The sequence below is a fragment of the Orbicella faveolata genome, unplaced genomic scaffold (assembly GCF_042242905.1).
Source record: "Orbicella faveolata isolate gen_17 unplaced genomic scaffold, um_ofav_v1 contig_12, whole genome shotgun sequence".
Lineage (NCBI taxonomy): Eukaryota > Metazoa > Cnidaria > Anthozoa > Scleractinia > Merulinidae > Orbicella > Orbicella faveolata.
The window spans coordinates 11,572,892-11,597,500 of NW_028301539.1; the positions used below are offsets into that span (position 1 = coordinate 11,572,892).

General features: G+C 41.6%; 4 protein-coding genes and 1 pseudogene across 4 annotated transcripts; all 5 read right to left on the reverse strand.

Moving 5' to 3' along the window:
* Nucleotides 1-445: 445 nt before the first annotated feature.
* Nucleotides 446-1,297, reverse strand: LOC149116650 (uncharacterized). Its single transcript, XM_089280027.1, has one exon. The coding sequence runs from the start codon at nucleotides 1,295-1,297 to the stop codon at nucleotides 446-448; it is 852 nt and encodes a 283-aa protein (XP_089136153.1).
* A 3,221-nt stretch (nucleotides 1,298-4,518) lies between these two features.
* Nucleotides 4,519-7,481, reverse strand: LOC110040095 (uncharacterized). Its single transcript, XM_089280039.1, has 2 exons — nucleotides 7,094-7,481; nucleotides 4,519-7,049 (listed from the first exon to the last, which is right to left on the reverse strand). The coding sequence occupies exons 1-2, from the start codon at nucleotides 7,479-7,481 to the stop codon at nucleotides 4,519-4,521; spliced, it is 2,919 nt and encodes a 972-aa protein (XP_089136165.1).
* Nucleotides 7,482-7,689: 208 nt separating this feature from the next.
* Nucleotides 7,690-10,838, reverse strand: LOC149116651 (uncharacterized). The gene has a single exon (XM_089280046.1). The coding sequence runs from the start codon at nucleotides 10,792-10,794 to the stop codon at nucleotides 7,690-7,692; it is 3,105 nt and encodes a 1,034-aa protein (XP_089136172.1). The 5' UTR covers nucleotides 10,795-10,838.
* A 6,806-nt stretch (nucleotides 10,839-17,644) lies between these two features.
* Nucleotides 17,645-21,684, reverse strand: LOC149116652 (uncharacterized). Its single transcript, XM_089282402.1, has 5 exons — nucleotides 20,528-21,684; nucleotides 19,531-19,779; nucleotides 18,679-19,030; nucleotides 18,206-18,412; nucleotides 17,645-17,908 (listed from the first exon to the last, which is right to left on the reverse strand). The coding sequence occupies exons 1-5, from the start codon at nucleotides 20,693-20,695 to the stop codon at nucleotides 17,781-17,783; spliced, it is 1,104 nt and encodes a 367-aa protein (XP_089138528.1). The 5' UTR covers nucleotides 20,696-21,684; the 3' UTR covers nucleotides 17,645-17,780.
* A 2,130-nt stretch (nucleotides 21,685-23,814) lies between these two features.
* Nucleotides 23,815-24,609, reverse strand: part of LOC149116653 (uncharacterized) — a 3,758-nt pseudogene continuing 2,963 nt past the window's right edge.

The following is a 24,609-nucleotide window of genomic DNA, read 5'->3' on the forward strand; positions in this document are numbered from 1 at the left end:
TATTGTATCTAGGACGTGATTTATAGTGGTTACAAAGTTTTGAAGATTAACTTTGGCTTTTGAACGATATATGCCTATAATATGTAAATTCGGAATAGGTTCATGTATGACGCAAACAGTGATCTCTACATCATTGAAGTTACATCTGTATGGTGCAGATGTACATTTTATACTGTTTTTAATATAAAAAGCAGTGCCAAAGCAGTTGTTACATTGCTTTGTGGACAAAAGTCATTTCTAAAAAGTTTGAAATTGCCTATTTCATAGATTGCATTGTTGTCAGAGTGGCATAATCGTGTTTCAACAAAGATATTGACATCAGCAGCTTGGACATTGTAATCACATTTAATATCATCAAAATGAAGGCGAAGAGATCTTACATTGTGAAACAACACTTTAATTCTAGACGGTTGATCATTGTTGTATAGGCATGGTATACAAGGTGCTAAAGGTTTTTTTCCCAATCTAGAATCTCTTGTTTAGCCTTCTCACTAATGCAGATTTTTTGTTCATTTAAGTTGCGTATGTGTAATTTTGAACTATTTCTTACTCTACTCAGGGCAACATAATGCATATGTTCTCTGCTGGATGATGGTAAATCAAGTACTGCTTCATCAAGTGTGTCACCCTGGCAACGGTGGATAGTTTTTGCTGCTGCTTGCCGTAAAGGATATTGTCTTCGCAGCACTTGAGACTGGTGTTGCTTAGAAATTTTAAACTGTCCGGTTATTTCTAAAATTGGTGTCCAGGTTTCGTCTTCATTATTTGTAAATAAATGTGCATATTCTTTACGGTGGTTTTTGCCAATATCGGTTTGTGGAAAGGACACCCAGATTATACTTGGTCTATTGGAATTGATAACCCTGTAATCTATTTTTTCTATGACACACTCAGCACCATTTGTCATACCATCAGTAACATTTACATTGGCAGTTAAATCATATTTGGCTCCTACAGCAATTAATACAACATTATACAAACCCATAGTTTTACTGGGATCATCAGGTATTTTCTCTTTCATCTTCTTTTTTAGGTCATCAGACATGTCTCCAACAATTATGTCAATGCATTTAATTTCAGCCTTTTCATTATGTGAAGCTTGGTAAATGGTGTTGTTGTGATCATTTACTAGTGCATTTGTTGAGAATAGATGAGTCGTATTGATTGGGTAATTTTCCTGACCGGGTTTGATTTTGAGGATTCTTTCTTTTAGCACTTCAATGTCGTTTTGGGTATGGTCTCCCTCCCTTAATCTATTTAATAATTCTGCAAATTCCTTGTCATCTCTCTGTCTCATAATTTCAGTGAGCTCAAATAAGGTGAAATATTCACTCCATACTGTAACACGTTCGGTTTTGTCCACTATCAGGAGACGTACAAACGGCTCTTCAGGAGTCAATAGAAAGTGCTTTTTAATCAGGTCTCTTACTTTCGTGATCTTACACGTTCAGCGAGCTATCGAGAGTATTGAATATATAAGTGATGCCAATCATACTATGATCAAATGTCACGTGAATCATATCAATGTCAATAAACAATCTATTGTGTCCATATTGTAACATCCTTTCTCTTTAAAAAAAACAATAATAAAATTTAGACGAACAAAATAAAGAAATGCTAAAACATATAAGATATAACTGTAAGCTCGACAATCATGCAATGTTTAGTAGCACACATAATCTTTAAAGCGTTCTGGTGGCCTTCGAACACGTGCAGGCCTCAGGGTCATTGGTGAGGGGTTGACACCTGATCCATTTGATTCACAAGCTGGCTCTGGCGGCGGAATGGTCGCAGGAAGCGTTTCAGATCTATCAGTTGGCTTGCTTGGGTTTGGGTTGCTTAGCAGAAGCGGTTCATTGTGCTGTTGGATTATAGGTGGTTGCTCTTGGGTCTTTCGAAGCTGTACGCGGTTGCGACGGTACACTCCACCATCTGCTGTTTCAACTGTGTATGAGCGCTGGTCACGTTTCTCGATTACCAGTGCTTTGCACCACTTTTTCTCGCCCAGACGGAGTGGTTTCATGCGCACTACGTCACCCTTGTCGAGGGGATGAAGATCTTTGGCTGTGCGGTTGAAATAGTACTTCTGTCGATTTTGGCGTTCGACAAGTTTTTCTCGCTCATCAGATGGTTCGCTGGCTTGCGGCTGCAGAAGCTTGCTCGTTGCTGGTAGCAGGGTCTTCGTTCTCCGGCTCATAAGGCGCTGGGCTGGGCTGGATCCCACTCCTTGTGTAGGTGTGTTGCGATGGTCTAAGATCGCCAAGTAGGGGTCAGAACCAGCTTTACATCCTTTGCGAAGGAGTTGCTTTGCTGTCTTTACGGCGGACTCAGCTTTTCCATTCGCTTTGCTGTTTCCTGGACTGATGGTGCTATGTTCGAATTCCCAGGTTTGAGCGAAGGTGGCAAATTCTTTGCTGGAGAACTGTGGCCCATTGTCGGATACAACTGTATCTGGACATCCATATCTGGCGAAGTGGTTCTTGAGTTTCAAGACGACGGTGCTTGCCTTAGTGTCAGGTAGTTTGTCCACTTCCCAAAAGTTACTGTAGTAGTCGACTGTTACTAGGTAGTTCTTGTCTTTGAATTCGAAAAGGTCTGTTCCCACCTTTTCCCAGGGTCGTGATGGTACTTCATGCGGTAGGAGGGTTTCTTTCTGTTGACTTTTCTCAAACGTCCTACAGGTTTCACATGTTTCGACTAGTTGTTTGATCTCTGCAGACATTCCGGGCCAGAAGACGTAGTCTCTCGCTCGTCGCAGACACGATTCGATTCCCATGTGTGAGGAGTGAATCTTGTTTTTCATCTCTTTCCGTAGAGTGGCAGGGATCACTAGTCTTTCTCCTTTAAAGATCAATCCGTCTTGGACTGTTAGCTCATCTCTTAGGCTGTAGTAGGGGGTTGCTTGTAGCGGTAGATCGCCCTTGTCATCTGGCCATCCCTTGAGGATTAGGGACTTTACCACCTGTAGTGTTTGGTCAGTGTCTGTTTCTTGCCTGATCTCTTGTATCCTCCGGTCACTGATGGGGAGGGCCTTGACCATGTTTACTAACTCAAATTCTTTGTCGTCTTCGCATCCTACTTCAGGGAGGTACGCTCGGGATAATAGATCAGCTATGTACATCTTTGCCCCACATTCATAGTGTACACTGATGTTGTACTTTTGAAGTCTCATCATCATGCCTTGAAGTCGGCGAGGCGCGGATGATAAAGGCTTCTTGAGGATAGATTCTAGTGGCTTGTGATCGCTTCTCACTGTGACTGGTCGTCCGAAGGTGTACTGATGGAACTTCTCGAGAGAGAACACTATCGCCAACATTTCTTTCTTGATTTGGGCGTATCTCTCCTCAGTATCAGTGAGTGCACGGCTTGCATAAGCGATTGGCTTTCCCTTTTGAAGGAGTGTGGCTCCGAGATCCTTTTGGCTTGCGTCGCATCGTATCTCGAGCTCTGCTTTGGGGTCGTAGTAGCTTAGTATAGGAGCCGTGGTCACAAGCCTCTTGATTTCTTCAAATGATTTCTCCTGTTCCTCAGTCCACTGCCATTCCACGTCTTTTCTTGTTAGTCGCCGCAGTGGTTCCGTTACATCGGCCAATCCAGGTAAAAACTTCGCAAGGTAATTGATAAATCCGTTAAGTCTTTGTATGCCTTGAACGTCTTCAGGCTTCGGCATTTCTTGAATAGCTTTCGCTTTCTCTGGGTCCATCTTCACACCATGACTCGTTAGTATGTGACCCATGAAAGACACTTCTTTTTGCTTGAGCTTTAACTTATCTCTGTTAAGGGCAATGTTGCGCTCACGACATCTTTTCAGTAAGGTTTGGAGGTTCCTGTTGTGATCTGCGACTGCTTCTTGTTCGCTGTTTCCAACGCCATATACTAGGATTGTAGCGAACAGAGGTCTTTTATAAAACATTCCAAATGCTCCGGACGCGATTTCATTATGTTGGATGGAGCTTTACTATCAACCAAGCGAGTCCTTTCTATCTATCAACTCTTTATTACTTGCTTGATTCACGTAAAAACTGAAAATATAATTATGGGGAAGCGCCTATTACTATAACTCGCACAGAACATCGATTGCAATAACAACACAAAACAGGGGGCGTATCACGATACTTGAAAATTACGGAAATATTACGAATTGTGAACAATACAGGGAATGATATCAAACTAACTAAATCGAGCATACAAATAAAACTACAAATTGTACCTCTTTCTCCAATCTAAACTCCTTTCTTCGATCTTTGATGAATAACGACGTCTATATCCTATCGCACGTGTCTATCTTTCTTGTACCTTTTTATTGCTTAGCGTGACAACGGAAGTTACGCAATCATGCAGGTTACCTATTACGTGTTAATCAGTTACATGGCTCCCCTAAATTGAGACAATTTACTTAATCAACAATAAAAAGAACGACAACAAAACAATCAGTAATCAGGTAAAATGTTCCAAAGTCAATGTTCAATCATTGTCTCTAACGACACGACACTGCTCATCAGCAATTCTCATCTGATTTCATGGCTCCTCAGCTGAGAATCCCCGCTCCTTCTGCTCCTTGCATGACATAAGTAGAATCAACCCGTGGATTGGTCTTTCAAAATGGGACACACTGGACCTTTGGGATTGATCTGCTGCTCCCACCTTTACCTTTCGTACATAACCGTCTGCATCCGGGTAAGTAACCTCTACACGGGCAAGCTTCCAGGAATTTCTGGGAACACTTTCATCTTTTAGGATCACGATATCTCCTTCTTCGAGGTTCTTCTGAGGTGTGGTCCATTTCTGTCTGGTCTGAAGAGTTTGCAGATAGCTCTTTCTCCAACGCTGCCAGAATTCATTAGCAAGTTGTTGTACCCGACGCCAACGTTTCCTTGAGTACACATCGGTTCCTTGGAAATTTCCGGGCGGTGCAAGGATAACTGAGCTCTTCATCGTTAGAAGATGATTTGGTGTTAGGACATCAAGTGAATCTGGATCTGACAGATCATCTGTGGTAAGTGGACGGCTGTTGACAATAGCCTCTGCTTCAATCATGAGGGTCCTCAGGGATTCGTCGTCCAATTGACTTCCATGGCTTTGCAGTAGTTCAGTTAATACGCTTCGTACTGTCCTAATTTGTCTTTCCCACATGCCACCCATATGACTAGCGTGTGGAACATTCATCTTCCATGCGAACCAATCGCAATTATCCTTTAATAGCTCTCTTTGGATCTTCTCATGATTCATCTCATTGAGGGCTGCTTGCATTTCGTTCTTTGCGCCTACGAAATTGGTACCCTGGTCTGATCTTAGTTGCTGAATGGGTCCGCGACGACAAACGAAGCGACGGTAGGCGTTCAAGAATAAATCAGTTGTTAACGAAGTTGCTATCTCCAGATGGATGGCACGTGAGGCCATGCAGGTGAACAGCACTCCGTATCGTTTCATCTCTTTACGCCCTTCTCTTATATAAAATGGACCAAAATAATCGACGGCGCTGAAGGTGAATGGAGGGACTTGTTCGAGTCTGTCTGTGGGAAGTTCAGCCATCATCTGCTGCTGGGGCGCTGCTCTCAGCTTCTGACAAGTAACACATTTAGATATGTGTTGACCAACCAAAGAACTGCCGTTTATGATCCAGAAGCCAGATGAGCGGATTTCGGCATGCGTTCTTGATCTGCCTTGATGTCCCGAACGTTGATGGAAGTGTCGGATTATCAGGTTTGTAAGGTGCGCCTTCTTCGGCAGCAAGACAGGATGCTTTACAGCATATGGTAGGTCGGCTTGAGGAAGTCGTCCTCCAACTCTTAGAACACCGTTGTCATCTAGGACTGGTTTGAGGCGATGTACAGGGCTTGTCCTCTTTACTGACTTAGCGTTTATTTCACCTTTGTGTGACTTGTTCGCTAAGGCTTCGATTTTTCTTGGCAACTCCTTGTACTGTATAGCTTTGATCAGCAACAGCTCGGCTCTCTGGAGATCCTTTACCCTTGGCGTAACAAACTTGGAGGACTGATCTTGCCGTTTTCGTTTGTTGTCTTTGTGCAGTGGGTTGCCTTTGTCACTGACGGAGTTGTCTCGATCTTTCTTTACGCGAAGTTTCATTCTGTGTATGAACAACAGGCAGACAGCAATTGCTCTTTTCGCGCGGTACCAGTCTGAGAAGTACTCGATGCGGTCCAATAGGGTTGGGTGTTCAATGGATTTAGTTGCCAGTACTGTAACCTTCCTAACCTTGGGGTCATCTGGAGATACTTGAGGATCAAAGTGGGGCTTATCTGGCAGTGGTCTCCACAGGAAGTTCAGTCCGTTCCACCATTTGTTGCTTGTTATCAGTTCTTTAGCTCCAAGACCTCTTGAGGCGTCGTCGGCTGGGTTCCCTTTGGTATCAACGTAGTGCCACTGATCAGGGGATGCATGATCTCGTATTGCTTGCACTCGGTTAGCGACAAATGTATGAAAACGCCTTGCTTCATTTGAAATGTAGCCGAGGATAACTTTACTGTCGGTCCAGAAGAACTCGTGGATGTCTTCATAGCTTAGTTCTTTCAGTAGGAAGGAGCTGATTTTCATGGACACCACGGCAGCGGTGAGCTCCAGTCGGGGCACGGTGACTGGCTTTAACGGGGTAACTCTCGATTTTGCCATTACCAACGAACAATGCACTTCATCGCGATTGTTGACCATCCTTAGATATGAACACTGTCCATAACCATTTATGCTCGCATCAGAGAAACTGTGTAACTTGACTAACTTGACTTCACCAAAGTTGTCTGGTTTGTAGCAACGACGGATCTTTAACTCAGCTAATTCGTGCAACTCTCCTCTCCATTTTTCCCATTTTGCTCGAATGTCATCAGGCACCGTCTCGTCCCAAGCAGCTTGAGTCTTACAAAGATCTTGAAGGATCTGTTTTCCTTTAAGCAGAAAGGGAGCTGCCAGGCCCCGAGGGTCGTAGATCAAACTGATGGAGGCAAGAATCCCTCTTCTAGTCAATGGTTTGTCCTTGAGTACCACGCGGAATTGGAGGACATCTGACTGCACACACCACTGCACTCCTAAGGCTCCTTCAATAGGGAGAATACCCTGCTGAGATCTAGCTCCTTGATACCGCTTGCTCGTTGCTCTTTGGGAATGGTTTCAATCACTTCCTTGCTGTTAGATATGAACTTGTGGAGGTTGAAGCCTCCTTTGGCAAGCAAACTCTTTGTATTCCTTATTAGGGCTGAGGCTTGAATGGCTGTTGCAACTGATTTCAGTCTGTCATCCACGTAGAAATCATCTTTGACAAATTTGGCTGGCTCGCTTCCAAACAACTCCTCAAAGTCGTCTGCAGTTCTTTTCAGTGTGAAATTCGCACACCCTGGGGATGACGTAGCGCCAAACAGATGAACTGTCATTCTGAACTCGGTCGGTTTGCTGTCTATATTTCCATCATTCCACCAGAGAAATCTGAGGAGATTTCGATAGTCGGGATTGACGTACACTTGATAAAACATTCCTTCTACGTCACAGGTGAAAGCGATGGGTTCTTTACGAAAGCGGCAGAGGACTCCGTTAAGACTGTTGGTCAGATCAGGACCCTGTAAAAGGTGTCTGTTAAGCGACTCTCCCTTGTACTCTGCACTGGCGTCGAAGACGACTCGGATCTTGTCCGGTTTCTGGGGGTGGTAAACACCGTGATGCGGTATGTACCAAACGCGACCGTTAGAGAGGTGTAGTTCCTCGTCGGGAACTCTCAGCCTGTCCCTTATCAATCATCTCCTTCATGAAGGCTTCGTAGTGTTCTCGATACTTTCTGTCTCTCTTCAGCCTTTGTTTGAACCTTTCGAGGCGACTTAACGCCAGTGTGAGATTGTTGGGTAACTTTAACCCTTCTTCTTTCAGTGGCAAGGGAACTTCGTAGTGGCCATCGTCTCGGTGTCGGATGTTAGACTCCAAGACGTTCAGGAATTTTCTATCCAGGAACGATAGAGGTTGTTCTTCTCTTGACGTTTCATTGAAATCACGCTCCAATGTTTTGATCAATTGCGCAGGTGCGAATACTTCCTTTGCCTGAGTCTTGAGAGCGAAATGACACATTCTTTTTCCATTGCTGGGACGAACTTCTAGGGACGCGATGCGGTGACAAGAACAGTGGTTGTCATCTTCAATCTTGGTTGGATTAACGACACCGATGACACCCCATCCTAGTGCAGTCTTCTTTGCGTAGGGATCATCTTGCCTTCCAGGTATCACCTCTGTCGGTTTGATGGCACGTGCACAGTTGGCTCCTATGAGCAGTCCAACTTCAACATCTTCTCTATAAGGCATTAGATGATTTGCAATGGGTAAGAGGTGGGGCCAATTTCGTGCTGTTTCTGGTCTCGGGATTTGGCCTCTCTTGGCTGGAATGTCCTCACGCGAGTAAGCTCCTGGCAGGTTAATGCCAGTGGCTTCATTGAGGCCTTGTACTGTTAAGCCGTCTATTTTTTTGCAAGAGATGACCTTTTCTGCCAGGATGGTTGACAGCTTAAGCTGGACTTCAGGACCATTTGCTTGCAGTTTCTCCAAAACCGTGTCCTTAATAAAACAAGCATCCGACTGATCGTCCAGGAGCGCATAAACGAGCTGTTTGTCTTGGGGACTTTGTTCATGATGAAGCCACACAGGTACGATGAGGGAGTGTGCATAGCATTCGGCGTGGTTCTCCCTATTGGAGACGTCTACGCGGTGAGAGGTCACCTCTGGAATTCCCTCGCTTATGGTTTGCTCTGGTGAAGCTGGAGTGTCGATGTGCAAGGAGGTAGGGTGAAAACCCTTGCATTTCTTGCAAATCTTTTGCCCACGGCAATCTCTCTTCATGTGACCATACTTTAAGCACCCTAAGCAGATCCCTCTTGATCTTATAAATTCTATCTTTTCTGTCTGAGACATCTTGGCGAACTTCTCGCATTCGTCAAGGTTGTGAGCCTTCTTGCACAGCAGGCAGTGATCCCTTTTTGGCTTCTTATCTTCGTTTCGTTCACGAGAACTGTCCTTCACTTCTTCAGCTTCTGTTGCAAAGCTTCCAGCGTCAAACGGTTTATTCCTGTTGTTGCCATTAAACCTTCCTCTTCTTTGCGTCTCGTCTTTCCTTTCTCCTTCCTCCATCGTCTTTAATAAGGTAACTGGGTTACAGGCAATTCTGGATTCCTTCAAGAACTCGCAAAAGGCTGAAAAGGGTGGGTATGCTGCTGAACATGTGGACCTTACACTCACAATACTAGAAACTTGCTCTTCCTTGTTGAGCCAGCGATCTATTTCTCGAGTCCAGCGTTCAGCCAGGTTTCGTGGGAGTTTGCGAAGCATTTTCTGATTTTCCTCGGGATCGTTAAGAGCCTTCAGGTACTTAATTTCCTTCATGGCCGATTGACAGTGGAGTAGAAAGTCAGAGAACTTTCTCAGACTTGTTCCATCGTTGGGTTGAATTCTTGGCCATTCGTTTATCTTCTTGCGGTAAGCATTGGCTACAAGAAAGGGATTTCCAAATCTATCTGACAAGATCTTTCTGGCATCACGGTAAGCGTGTTCGCTGTCCAGGGCAAGAAGGCCACTAATTGCTTCCTTGGCTTCGCCAGTTGTGTATCTTCCAAGATAATAGAGGCGTTGCGATGGACTGTCGGTTCTTCTCTCCACTATTGTATCGAAGGATTTCTTCCAGGTGGGATAGCGCAGGAGGTTTCCGCTGAATGTCTCTGGTTCGGGAAGTGGTAGTAGTTCACGGGCGTGGCGCATGGTCATCAGATCTGCCAGCCGTTCGAGGACGTCGCCGCTTGTATGTTTCTGAGAAATTTCTTCTTGATCCTTAGCGAAGGTTGTGTGGTTAGGTGTTGAGAAGGCTGCGTAATCAGGTGTAAACGGATTTAGCGATGACGGATATTGCACGGCAGTTTTACCAACGTCTTCGGGGTTTTCGATTTGTTTATCTGGATACGAAGGAGCCATCTCGGACATCTCAAACACGGGTTTTGGCGGAAGGATCTTGGTTTTACAACTTAGGTGTGTCTCCATGGTTGAAATGCTGTTTTCCGTCACCGACGAGGCTTGAGCTGTCAGGTAATTTAGGAGAAGGTCGTCTTTACAGCTGTCTTTATTTATGTCATCGGGCAGCATGTTTTCGCTTTGTTCACTAGATTCCGACTTGTTTTCTTCTACCTGATCAATGGCCTTCATCTCGGCTTCGGCTATGGCCAGTTCCTTGGTTAGTCTGAATTTCTTCAGTTCCGCAATTTTTGCCGCTTTGTCTTCAGCGAAATGTAACTCGGTTTTTAATTTAGCGACCTTTACTGCTGTGTCCGCCTTTCTATCGATTATGGCTGATGTACGGGATGCTCTACTTGAACGTGATTTCCCGCCATGTGAAACTTTACTACTTCGACTTGATGAGGCCGTTACCGAAGAAATCAAGCTTTCTCCATCTTCTTTTAGCTCGGTAATTTTTTGATTTAATCGTTTCAGCGCATCAGAATGTTCTTGTTCTAACTTCTCAAATTTCTGTTGCGCAACGCTTTTCGTTTCTACGTCCTCCAGTGCTTCAACGAGTCGTTCGTGTGCAGAAATCAATAATTCCATCTTGGATTCCAAAAATATTCGTTCGCTCTGTAACCTATCTGGTTCTGTTAGGTCGACAAGGCAGTTTTCTATTCTATTCAATTGCTTTTGCCAACTCCTTTGCGCGGACGACCTTTGATCTTCTAGTAATTGTGTCTGGAACTGTTTGCCTTTTGCCGTCTGTTTTCGATTTCGTTTAGAAGCTGCGCTTACACTGCCAAAATCGTCTTCTGAACTCATTTTCTCTCGATGAGGTGCAACAGAATACAATTTCAGTCGCTAATATTCGTTTCTAAAGAGTTTTCACTCTAGCGAACGGAGGTCTTTTATAAAACATTCCAAATGCTCCGGACGCGATTTCATTATGTTGGATGGAGCTTTACTATCAACCAAGCGAGTCCTTTCTATCTATCAACTCTTTATTACTTGCTTGATTCACGTAAAAACTGAAAATATAATTACGGGGAAGCGCCTATTACTATAACTCGCACAGAACATCGATTGCAATAACAACACAAAACAGGGGGCGTATCACGATACTTGAAAATTACGGAAATATTACGAATTGTGAACAATACAGGGAATGATATCAAACTAACTAAATCGAGCATACAAATAAAACTACAAATCATACCTCTTTCTCCAATCTAAACTCCTTTCTTCGATCTTTGATGAATAACGACGTCTATATCCTATCGCACGTGTCTATCTTTCTTGTACCTTTTTATTGCTTAGCGTGACAACGGAAGTTACGCAATCATGCAGGTTACCTATTACGTGTTAATCAGTTACAAGGATGTCATCTGCGATGTTAAGAACACCGCTCAAGCCTTCTAGTGCTTGGTTTACTCGCTTTTGGAAGATTTCAGACGAGACTGACAAACCGAAGGGCAATCGACACCAGCGGTATCTTCCGAATGGTGTTGAGAACGTCGTGAGTAGGCTTGACTCTTGGTCGAGAACACAGTGCCAATATCCTGAACGCAGGTCGACAGTGGAGAAGACCTTGGCTTGAGATAATTCTGGCAGAATTTCATCCAGTACAGGTATCTGGTAAGTTTCTCTTTTTAACGCCTCGTTCAATGGCCGTGGATCGATACACACTCTCAGCGCACCTGATTTCTTAGTAGCAACTGCCAGACTGCTTACCCACGGTGTTGGCTCTTCCACAGGTGCAAGGATTCCTTGTGCGACGTATCGATTTAGTTCTTCCTTCAAGTCATCTTTTAGTGCCATAGGAACTCGTCTCGTCGGGGTGATGACAGGTTTAACACTATCATCAACTTCTAAGTGGACTTCACCGGGAAAGGTTGCCAACAGACGGTCAAATACGTCTGAGTATTGCTTTATGACTTCTTCGGCTGTTATCTGTTTAACTTGTAGCTCATTTTCCTTTGGAGGAGGTGAGGCTGCGATGAAATTTTCATCATGAACGGTGATTAGCCCCATTTGTTGAGCCGCTCTCGCGCCGATCAAAGGTGTTAAATTGCTTTCGACAACGACGAATTCTACGGAGTACTTCTTCCTTGTTCTCGGGTTACGCATGATGAGCCTTGTCGTTCCTATGGGTTTCACTTGAGATCCATTACACATTCACAGTTTTCGTGGTTGGCTGGATTTCGTGACCTGTTGCGTGTTTCACCGGGATGATGTTGATTGATGCTCCACAGTCAATTTGAAGGTTGACCTTTCTGTCATCGATAAGCATCTCAGCATAAATTTCTTTAGCGTGACGAACAGCATGGACGTCAGATTCTTGAGAGTCCATAGCAACTCCAGCTAGAAGCTCGATGTCGCTCTCATCTGATGACACGTCTTCAGGTTGGTCGGAGATTCCATGGACTCCTCGGGATTTGGATTTCTTGCAAACACTTTTGAAGTGGTTTCGGCCGCCACATCCGGAGCATTTCTGTCCCCAGGCTGGACATTTCTCCTTTTTCAGTGGGTGTTCACCTCCACAGAATAGACACTTCTTGTGAGATTTGCCAGGAGGTTTCGGTGGCACATTCCGATCATTCCTCCCATCGCGTGAGGGGTGTTTATCTTTCTTGCCAGTTCGTCTTCAATCTCTTATTTTATGCACGCTATCGTCCCCAGAAATGGCTTTTAACTGGGTCGCAGTGGTTTCATCACTTCTACAAATATCTATGCACTGTTTGAGGGTGAGATTTCGCACTTGCAGAAGCTTCTTTCTTATGGTATTGTTGCTTACGCCTAGAACAATACGATCTCTGATCAGAGTGTCACGCATGCAATCGCAGAAATTGCATGACTTAACTAGATTGCGAAGGGCAGTGACATAAGCATCAATGGACTCTTGTTCTTCTTGGTTGCGACTATTGAATATATATCGTTCATAAGTTTCATTAGTTGGCCCAGTGTAAACTCGTCAAACTTTTCTAGGACCTTGTTCAGAATCTTCTTGTCGTTTTCATTTTCGAATTGGAAGCCATTGTAAATTTTAAGTCCTTCCGTCCTGACACAATGCAGAAAGAATGCGACCTTGTAGTCCTCTGTTTGCGAGTTTAGCCCAGAAATTATTCTCCCATACCTGTTTGTAGGATTTCCAAGCGTCTGCCAGATTCCCTGAAGTGTTTAGCTTTCCAGGGGGTTTAAGGCCATGCGCTGGAGAGGACATAGTAGTGTGCGTGATGGGTGCTGTCCCAGTCCCAGCTGTTGCTGTAGTTGTCGTTGAGGTTGCAGCCGTTGAAGAACTTGTTGCCATTTTCAGAATGAAATCCTACCACCCGCTGCCACCATGTAACACGTTCGGTTTTGTCCACTATCAGGAGACATACAAACGGCTCTTCAGGAGTCAATAGAAAGTGCTTTTTAATCAGGTCTCTTACTTTCGTGATCTTACACGTTCAGCGAGCTATCGAGAGTATTGAATATATAAGTGATGCCAATCATACTATGATCAAATGTCACGTGAATCATATCAATGTCAATAAACAATCTATTGTGTCCATATTGTAACACATACATTGGCTGCTAAATCACCATAACCATGATTGGTATTATCAAATATCCAATTATCAAAGACTGGCTTTAATTGAAACAAGTCTCCAACTGCAATCACACTTAGAGCTCCAAATGGTTTGTTAGTTCCATTATTTGCTGCAGTCTTAAATTAAGAAAGTTGAACATTCTGCTGCCTACCATTGATATTTCATCAATGAAAATAACTTGCAGTCTTCTTAACTGTGCTCTAATAGTATTAAGTCGGTCGCCATCAAGAGTGCAATATTGAAATCCTCTGTTGGCAGGTATTTTAAAAGCTGAATGAAGTGTGTTTCCCTTGATATTATATGCTGCTCTGCCAGTAGGTGCAACTTTTAGTACTTTAACTTCATCAGGATTTTCTCCTGGGACACTATTTAAGTACCTTGCGAGTGTTTCATACAGGGCATTAGTTACAGTACTTTTACCAACTCCAGCTCCTCCACTTAAAAACAATGCAAGTGGGTCATCTTTAGTTTTGATTGAATGCAAAACATGGTAAAAGAATTCCTTTTGTTTTATGTTCAGTGAACGAACAAGTTGTCTATAATCACTATCATGCAGATGATTTTGTACCAGTTCTTCTTGATCATTATGCCTTGGTAAAATACCCATGTCATCAAATAGATCATACTGACTGTGTTGTTTGTTGGTTCCTGGGTCAAAACATCCAAACAATTCACTTGGTTTAGTTTTGGCTGCAACATCTTGTTCGTTAATGTGTTGTGTATTAGGAGCTACTGGGTCATCAGAAGTATTGTCAGTCTCATTCAAATCCTCCATGGCTTTCTCAAGAATATCAGAGTGGTACTCATATTGCTCTTTGTTACTGTTAACAATTGATTCTACCTGTTGATATCTCTCTTGGTATGTCTGGCACTCTTTTATCAAGTCTTTTTGTTCATTTCTCCAAGGTGTATAAAGCATTAGTTGTTCTCTGTAATAATTCTCAGGATCTTTTTCTTTGTTAAACCTTACAGATCTTACTATCTTTGCTCTTTTCCTTTTGACAAGCTTCATTCCTCCTTTTAATTTGTATTCGGTTGTGTCTTCAGTTTGATTGTCTTCAGCAGATGGGTCATCATCAACATTGTCATTAAGCTCAGTTTCAAGCAAAAAATCATCAGATATTTCTGGTGTATTACAATTACAATTACTGCTGTCATCTGGATCTTTGTCTTTAACACAGTTGAACCATGCAGCAAAATTAGCAAGACACAATTCTTCTAACTTACGTCAGGTCTCCTTTGATACCTTTTAATCATGTTATCTGATTCTATGTCTGTTGACTTGTCAGGCAATTCTTTAATTTTGTCGCGTGCTTTCAACAAAAATGTTCTTTCATCTGGATTTGAAAGTGTTGATAAATTGAAATTCTCTTGTTGATCTCCTCAAAGGCATCTGCAAAACTAAATAAACTGCTTCTTGAGCACTTATTTCAACTGAATTAGGAAATGTATTTCCAATATGCCTCACTCTATGAACAATAGCTTTATTGCCAGCATTTGCCTCTTTTGATGCTGTTTCTAGAAGTTTGCTCATTCCTCTTTGACCCTTGGTTATGTAAGACAGGATGTATACTGCACATGCATAGGGATCTAAAACAAACTGCTAATCCATGTTGGCTCTCCAAGCCTTTAAGAGGTTAGTGTTGTAATTGTTTATTCTGATTTCTGATGGAGACCTTTTCAGTAGTAATGTAGGACGCTTCAAGGAGTACCTAATGGCCTCTATATATTGACCTTCTGTTAATTCTACTTTTTTCAGAAATGCCTCAAATGTTGTATTTTCACCATGTTTCATCTCATCAAGAACACTTTTTATCTTATCCCAGTGTTTCTTTATTTCATTTAGCTCATCTTCAACAAAATAGCTTTCCCTCAGAGGCTCAAGAATCATTGACTTTGACATAGGGGGTAGAGGGAAATTAAATCTGCATATTTTATGTCCACCTTTCTTACAGGTTTTTGCATGTCTGTGTGTTTGTAGATTTACAAGTTCTTTCATTTTTTCTGACTGATCATTTTTGCATGTTATATACCTATCTACAAACTGTACAATTGTATCATTACTAACTTTCTCATACTGTGGTGCATCTTTCACCCAAAATAAGGCATGAATATGTGGTGATCCTCTTTGCTGAAATTCAACTCTGTAGAAAAAGTCTACTATTTCACCAATAGGCAGTGGATTACTTTTCAAGACATTTGTAATAAACAATTGAACCATGTGTTCAAAGTTTCTAGCGCATGTAACAGGGTCCTTCTGAATAAGGTCTGACTTTTGTAACCATGTCATATTCTCAATTTCATCATCAGTATAGTCTTTCTTGTCTACAAGTCTACCCAAAGTTTTCAACAGATGTACCCATCTTGTTTCTGCAGCTGAGAATGAAGAAAACCATGTAGGATTACCCAACTGACGAATCATAGCAAACAAGTCTTTCTTGCATCTTTCAAAGTATGGTGGTGATCCTCTCAGATTCTTTAATACCCTAAACCCTTCATCAGCTTGAATTAGTTTATTTACATAATCATCTGATTTTAGATCACCAGCAGTATATTTCTTGCCTTTGGTTTTGCACTTTCTTAAAGAGATACTTGCACTGTTTTGAATTTGCTTAATTTGCAATTTCTTTAATTTGTAAAATATATTAGGTACTGATTTGGCAACTCTTCTATCTTGACTTCTCAGCTCCCATTTGCACACTGTACTGTAGTGCACAGGTATTGTCCTTTCCTTGTTGTCAGCTCTAGTTTGTCCACAGTAAATTGTAGGAAATGATAGGAATTCAGATTCTTTGTCCATAAATATACCTAAAGGTCTGTTTCCTTCACCTGTGCAAAACTAATGATACAGTACTGTGCAAAAAGAATGCAAACGAATTTCCTCGAAATTCAGCTATTGTTCCCGCGAAATATCGTAGAAATTTCGAGCGAAGAATCGTGATTTATCGGGCGATATTTCGAAGAAAATTCGTTGAGCGACACGAAAATTCGCTAATCTAAGAACGGTATTTCGAAGAGATTTCACCAGAAATGAAACGAAAATTTGCGTAGCTAAACGAAAAATCACAATCCCGAAACGATATTTCGTTGAGTGTCGGTAAGCGTATGGTATTTATGAATGAATGGAACTGACAACTGTACACACAGCCCTTCGATGACCTTCAAAACAATTAAGCTTAAGCAATTAAGCTGAGTGTCAACACAACCCGAATGAAACTATTCAAAAGAATTCACAAGATATTTCAAAAACCTACAAGCTTAACGTTTATTCGATCAACAGTTTGTGTATGAAGAGATACAACAGTGTGATGCCCTTACCAGTTTGACTGTCAATAACGTTCTATCTAAGCTTACATTCTCCTCTGTCGTGAAGTCCTTCGACTTTCCTTTGCCGTTCATCATTCACAAACAACTCAACATGTCGAGTCTCCTGTTGAGGCGTGGTGTTAACCTCCACTGCCGTAAAATGAATGCCTAGCGTGCACCGGTAACGTCAAGAAATGCGCCCTCGAATTCCCTCATGGACTGACGCCATTTTGGATTTCATTCCATTGTTTGCCCTCCATATAAGGAAAGTAGGTCCCAGTCTTCAGTGAGTTGTGTGTGTGTTTGTAACAGGCGAACGAGACGTACATGTATTGGGATGAAACAAAAACTTAACTTTTCCAGTTCAGACGTCTTTAAGTATACACTAGTTCATGTCTACGAGTTATTTAATTTAAAAGGGGGTTTTATGTAGGTGATGAAAGGCAAGTTATTGGTTATAATCATTCAAAGTAGTTGCTTTGTGAGTCACTGCGCGAGTGAAAGTGCACAAAAGAAACCGCTTTTTGAAGTTTCTGTTTGCATGAAGATAAATTGTCTACATTCTTCGGCTTTTTCTTTGCCGAGTAAAGTTTTATCAAAAAATGGTTAAATTGTGATACAAACTAAACACAGGGTTGAGACGGCATTACCGCATTGTATTGACGGCTAGTTGGGAGAACATATATCCTGGCGGGGCCCAACAGGAGAAGATATTTTCTACCAACTAGCCGTCAATATATTGCGGTAATTACATTATAATGACGAAACATGGATTTTAATCTTGTCTATTTATTGCCAAATACAAATACAAATACAAGAATAGAACAGCAAAAGCAAAAAAAAAAAAAGATTCACAAACCTAGATCTATAGAAACATTGTGCCTATTGTTGAGAGGTAAAAAAAAATGCCTAAGCTTGTCTATTTTTATTTCTGGTGTTTTGGCATCTCTTGCCGATGCTAACTTTGCAAGTTTCCCACATCCTGTTCAGCTCCTCAGAATTTTGGCACTGGTATCCGAATGTCTGCACAACTTCCGCTGGAAAAAAAGAGAAACTATGAATAAGTTTTGAGAAAATTCTCCATCCTTAACCATCCTTGTTCCTTTATGGTTTATTATTATCTCTTTGGTGTCTTTTTATCTTCAATTTACTTAATTTTCAGGTTTCTTTCAGTGAAATGGAAATTTTGTCATGATAAGACAAACGTAATGCTATGTTGTTTTTTTCTTTTAAAATACGGTATATTCAAGTTCATAACAGTATGTTTTAGCAGCCTAAACATACTTTGTTTTGTTGTCAGAGACCGGCGTTTTCAATATGTCAACTAAGCTTACCCTTTATCGCAGCTATAATCTTCTGGTCAAGAGCATCAAAGTCTTTTGTGCCGTGGACGGTAGAGCGCATTAAGACGTCCTTTGAAAACAGCTTATCCACCAAGCGCAAAACCAGTTGTGACGGCTTTACTGCAGCTTTTTCAAAATCATATTCCGCTCTTTCTAGTCGGACATCACGACACCCACCGACAGGAACTGTGCCCATTTCTAAAAGGAAAGACACTGACAGTGACCACTGTAATGACACGTACACGTTGTCGATAAGAGTACAGACGGCGCTAAGCCACATTCGATTTGTTTAATTTTTCAGTGGAAAAGCTATACTCCTACATATTCTGCAATGATTCCATTGTTGAAAAAAATACGAAGAATTCATGCCACAGACGATAAGTAAAAATGACGTCTGTCTCTTTTAGAAAAAAATCAGATTGAAAACTGTGCATGCTAATCTAAAAGCGTGTGTTTTGTCATACCTGGCATTTCTCTGTCCATCGGGTAAACATCTTCCAGAAATCTGTCCACTTCCGGAAATAATGGAGTCGCTGGAAGGACTGATGCAACGCCATGGTCTGATAGAGGAGGTCTGGAATAAGCTGATGCCATAAAAGGGTATTCCACTGAAGACTGCCTGTTACTAACATCTGGGGTGGACACCTGCTGTGGCTTGAAGGGCTGCTGTGGCTGCTGCGGAAGGCTCTGTGAACTCAAGGACTGTAGCAGTTGGTCCAACTTTGCCTCTTGCCTGGCGAAAGAACACTCCAGCCGTTCCAGAATGGTTCTAATCAGCTGCATTTCTGATGCTGACTCAAGATTTCGTTGGCGTTCCTAAAACAATAATAAAACTTATGTTAGTGACCACACGTGTGAACGTTTCCCCTAATTATGATATTGTTTGCAGTTACTGACATTGATATTGGAAAATAATTTAGTCTAGATTCATTTTTTTTTTCAATTCAGTCAGTTATTAATTAGGTGAAGATATTCGTACACAAAAGTTAAACTGAATCAAACCTGTCGTTTAGCCGAAAGAAAAACTGCTTTTTGATACGAAAATGTCTTAAATCCAGATTACAATCACATATATAGCAATTCAATTGCAAGTTTTTAGTTTCTGAAGAAACTGTTGTGTCTCATCGGCGGGCAAAACACTTAGTTATGCAGAAACATTTAGTTGTTTCAAAAATTAGAGTTGATCTAGGTAAATTAACCGCGGCATCGAGTTTGTGAAACTGATGTTACACGCATTAGCCCTTCATCAGAACAAAGCACAGGTCTCCCAGTAAAACAGTGTCTGCACACAAGAAGTATAAACAATGATTACTTACACTGCTGATCGCGCTGTTTAATGTGTCGATGGCCTTCGTTGTCATTTCTCTGACACCAGATTGTTTTGCCTCGGTCTCAGAATTACTGTCTTCTGGAATTCGCGGGTAACTGTTTGGCTGTTGTGTCGGCTCAGGCAGGTGAACTGCAACTAAAGCTGATGACAGTGGAAGATCGTCGTCGGAGTCAGAACTCTCACCCATGGAATCTTCAATGAGGGAAACCCTGTTGGGTGACTCAGCAGCAAGGATCTGAAACATCAAGTAAAACAATCAGTGTATGACTCATGATAGTCGCAACTCTATTTCAGTAGTAACTTATTATAGCTTCCCAAACGGCAACGGTTCACATGCAGATCTCAGAATAATTCGTTAGTTATAGTGCAGAAAGCGATCGGTCATATATTTAACACAATAAACAAAGTAGCTTGCAATGACTTGATATGCTATCAATAAATAGCATGTGGCACAAAATTTTATGGGGTTTTAATGTTCGTGATTGTAGCGGTTTTTTCCTCCACCGACAAAAAAGTTCCCGCATTAAAAAGTCCCCGCAAAAATTTACTTCGCTGGCGGAATTATCATACAAAAAACGTCTCTTCCGTTCAATGACAAAATGATGAAATTAGAAACAAAACGTTCAGAAATAAAACGATGAAATTGCCTTTGGTACACACCGATGTAGCCGCCAAAAAGCGTACAGAAAATGATCGTCTGAAGGTATACCAGTTACAGTAATTGTGATAAACTAAAACCCTCCAGGGAAAACCAGTCTTTTACAAAGGCCAAAATATAGATCCCACAAAATACAAAAATCACTGATCCGTAAATTTAAACTCCCGCCAAAGTTTCGTGCCACACGGTATAGTTAACGCTATGCAACGACACAGCTAGCAGTGGATCTTACCTTAGACAATTTCACGAATGAAGAAAACTCGCTCAGCATGAATGGAATTAAAGAAATTTAGCGAAAAAAACATGGCAGTTGTTAAATACATACTTTTCCTTTTGGTTTCTCTTTTGGTTTCTCCTTTGGTTTCTCCTTTGGTTTCTCCTTTCCTGGTTCCTTTCCCTTTTTAACTCTTTTTGCTTTCTCGGGGGATTCCATTGTGTCAGACAGCTGAGAAAAGGGCAAATAAGCAGCGTTAAATACAGTCACAGGCATCATCAGTCATCAGTTTGTAGTAAGAGTAAATAAAATTATTAACAATGAAAGGAAAAAAGGAACAGTGAAAATGAGAAAAATACAACTTACCAGTTTTCTTTTGGCTTTAGCTCGACACTGGGGAAGAGCTTGCTGGACAGGAGTAGGGGCTGGCTCCTCAACTAATGGGTAGCAGGTCAAGACTGCTGAATATTCCTTTTTCGACTTCCCCCAGATAACACGGACCCGCTGACCCTCCTTAATCGGCGACAGTTCTACTATTGCAGTCCGAAAAATGTCAGAATAACAACCTCGACTCCAGGTTACTCGAGCGATTTGCTTGTTCATGGTTTTTGAAGTTACAGTTGAGTTCGTTCTGATAGCGTAGCAAGTGATAACTGAATTTTTTTAGGTTGACCTTTTTATAGCGTTTTGAAAGGCCATTTGGATCACAAACCCTGTATTGTGATTGGCTTCTGTAGTTGTTATTATCATGTTTACCGTCTTGTTGTCATTTAGATTTATAAGCAACAATGGAGTTTACAAACAGATTTACTAATTACGAAGACAATCAGAAACAATACGTTTGACCTTCCCTTTGCGTGTCAACAAGATTATAGTGTATACGCACAGCTTCTGAAAAAGTGGTTTCAGATGTTTGCAAGGAACATATTAAGTAAAGCGAATCTGTTTAACAGATGTAGCACTAACTGCTAAAAAAAAATTGAAGTACGTCTCTGAGAGGCGAGGAGAGAAAGCTTGCCGAAAAAGTCACACCCTATTGTTGAATCGGTTCTATTGGATTTGAATTGAATTAAGATGTCCTTTGAAAAGCACGCCAATGGGTTGTTTTTCATAATGGGTTGTTTTTCATAATGTTTTGCGACTTCTTAAAAATAAAGTCACACTTTATTGTTGAGTCAGTTCTATTGAATGAGAGAGAAGCTCTTATTAAATGTGCAAACAAGTTGCTTTAATTTTTTTTTTGTTGCATTGTGTTTTTTATTTTAATCTGGAGTAGATGTGGAGAGGTGTGTTTTCAATCGGTCCACATTTTAATAGTTCATTGTTTACTGAGTCGGTTTCATTGAAGGAAAGGCACTGCGGCACGTTAATCAGTGTCAACCAGTGCTGTTTTGCTTAACTTCAGTGAATTAAACTCTTATTGAAAGCATCCCGCGGACTCAGTGTCTTTATAAAATAAATTATCTTTAGTCTGTTCCATTGAACTAAACAGTATCTTTAGTTTAGTGAAACAGATTTAAAGATAATTTTAATATGTCAATGCGTTGTTTTGTTTTGTGTTTTTTTTTCTTTCATCGATTTCGTTATCGTTTATAATGCGCTGTTTTGCTTTGGTAATATTTGGGCGCTCGGGATGTTAAACTTGCTTGTTGACGTCACGACGATCCATTTGCCAACTCTAGATCTGTTTTGCACATTTATATTGCAAGGAAACATTGCTTTCAAATACTAATGTGAAGCGGGATGAAGCCAAATTTGATCCGAACTCTTAGCGAATAATTTAGCAATTTACCACGTAACAGCAAGCACCATCAGTACTCGCTTATAAAAAAAATTAAAGAAAGCCAAAATACTCAGAGCTAGTCCCAGAAAGAACTCTTACGCTACAAAGGTAGGTAAAAGAGGATAAAAGGTAACTGTTTCTGTTTTATTGGTCATTGACTTTCCTCAGATTGGTGGCTCCTAAAGGAGCCGTTTTTTTAAAGTTCATCAAGAACTTTTAGTACTTGGTTGCTGCTCCATGTAATTCAACCACAGCTGGAATGGCTTTGTACAAGACATGGTCAATATATCTCGCACATTTCGTTGCATCCACCTTCTTCCTCCAAAACTTCTTAATGCCGTCGATCAGTTCCTGTTTTGAGCAGGGCTTGACCTTTGTTTCCAGGTAGTATTTCAGCTCGTGCCAGAGATTCTCAATTGGGTTTAGGTCTGGGCTCTCCGGGGGGGTTGGCCACCAGTTGATCCCATTCTCCTCAAAGAATGTTTTGGCTGCTCGTGAAGTGTGCTTAGGGTCATTGTCCTGCATGAAGCGGTGATCCGGGAGCTGCGCGTTGATGAAAGGCACCAGATGGCTTTTAAGGATATCGCAGTAAAGGTCAGCGGCCATGATTCCTTCGAAGATGCAAATTTTCGTCCCACCTTGTCTGCTTATTCCAGCCCAAACGTGTAATTTCAGCGGGTGCTTTGGTTTAGGCTTTCTTCTTGCAGGTTCGCCGACTTTCCTGTAACATGTACGGCGAAATTGTTCAAGGGAGACTGAGCATTCATCAGTAAAAATGATGTTGTCAAAAGTATCGCCGGTCTCTAAAACTTTCTGGGCGAACTCTAAGCGTTTGACTTTGTTCGCATCTCTAATCAGCTGACAGTATCTCGTTCGTTGAAGAGTCCAGCCCTGCTGTTTTCGGGATCTCCGCACTGTTGATGGATGGACCACGACTCCACGTCTGGCTAACTTCTTTTGGATCGCACGGCTGGTTGTTTCATCATCCTTCCGCATCTGATCTTCTATAAATGCTCTGGCTTCAGCATTTAACTTTCTGGGTCTTCCAGTACTCGTTCCTTTCTTCGTGGATCCCGTGAGTTTCAGTTTCTTGATTATACGCGTGACCATTGCGAAACTGACTTTCAAATCTTCTCCTTTTAACACCTTAAACATCTCCACTGGATGAAGATGTTGTCGATAAAGAGACTCAATTCGAGTATGCGTGTAGTTTGATACGGTGGGCATGATTGCTCAGGAGTAACTGACGATCGATCTTTGAATGTATGGATATAAACAATGGTTGCCATGTTTACGCGACCATTTCCATCACACTGAGCATGGAGATGAAGTCTCAGGAGAGTTAATGAACTGGGTAAGTTTGAATTTTTAAATACAGAGGGATGTTTACATCTGTTTTCGAACATTGTTCATAGAGCGAATTTTCGTGCGACTTTTCGCCGCGCTGTGAACTCTTTCTCTCGAAAGCTCGTTACTGTCAACGATATTTCGCGTGAATATTCGCGCGGTCTTGCGAAGAAGAGCCCGAATTATCGTTTTGATTAAAACAATAGACCTTTCGAAAATTCGTCGAACTTCGTATGAAAAATCGTTTCACTCGAAATTTCTTTAAATTTCATCGAAAAGCACTGAAAAGTCGCGAAAAGTAGCGAATTTCGTTCGCATTCTTTTTGCACAGTACTGTATTTTCAATATTTTCAGTCATATCTGGTTCTTGTAATAAAGTATCCGTAACACCTGATGGGCGGTCCTCTCTTTTGCTCCATCCATCATCATCATCACCATCATTGTTTTTAGAATCCATAATAGGTTTGCTGGTTAATTGTTTAGTGTTATTATCAGGTTCTATAGGTTCATCACTGGAATGAAGGACATCTATTTGATAAGTACTAGTACTAGAATTTACAAACTGTTCCCAATCACCACGTTCACGTAAAGATGCGCTATTGACATTGCTGAGCCAGTTCTCTTGGACCTCTATATGCTCTTTTTGAAACAGTTCACTTGTTTCAACAAGGTGTTTTGCTGCTTCCAACACTTTTCTTGGTCTAACACTCTGAAACTGATAATGGTGCTTGTAACTTAATTTTCTTTTCAATTTGATAGGAATGGTTTGTGATTCATTTACAGGTCTTGGTAGAGTGTTTACAACTGAATTCACATCAGCTGGTACATTAACAACATTGCCATGAATAGACAATTGCCCACCTCTAGGGAGTTCACGTATTTGCATAAATGGGATCCGCGGGGATATTAATCTTTCTTCTAAGGGTGTCAAGTTTAGGCATTCTGGTTTCACAGGAAAATTCATTTTGTCAGCCTTAGAACAGACTGGTAACTTCCCATCACTTAGGTTTGAATGGCAGGTTGAGCAAACCCATTCCATATTGTCTACACTAATTTTACCAGT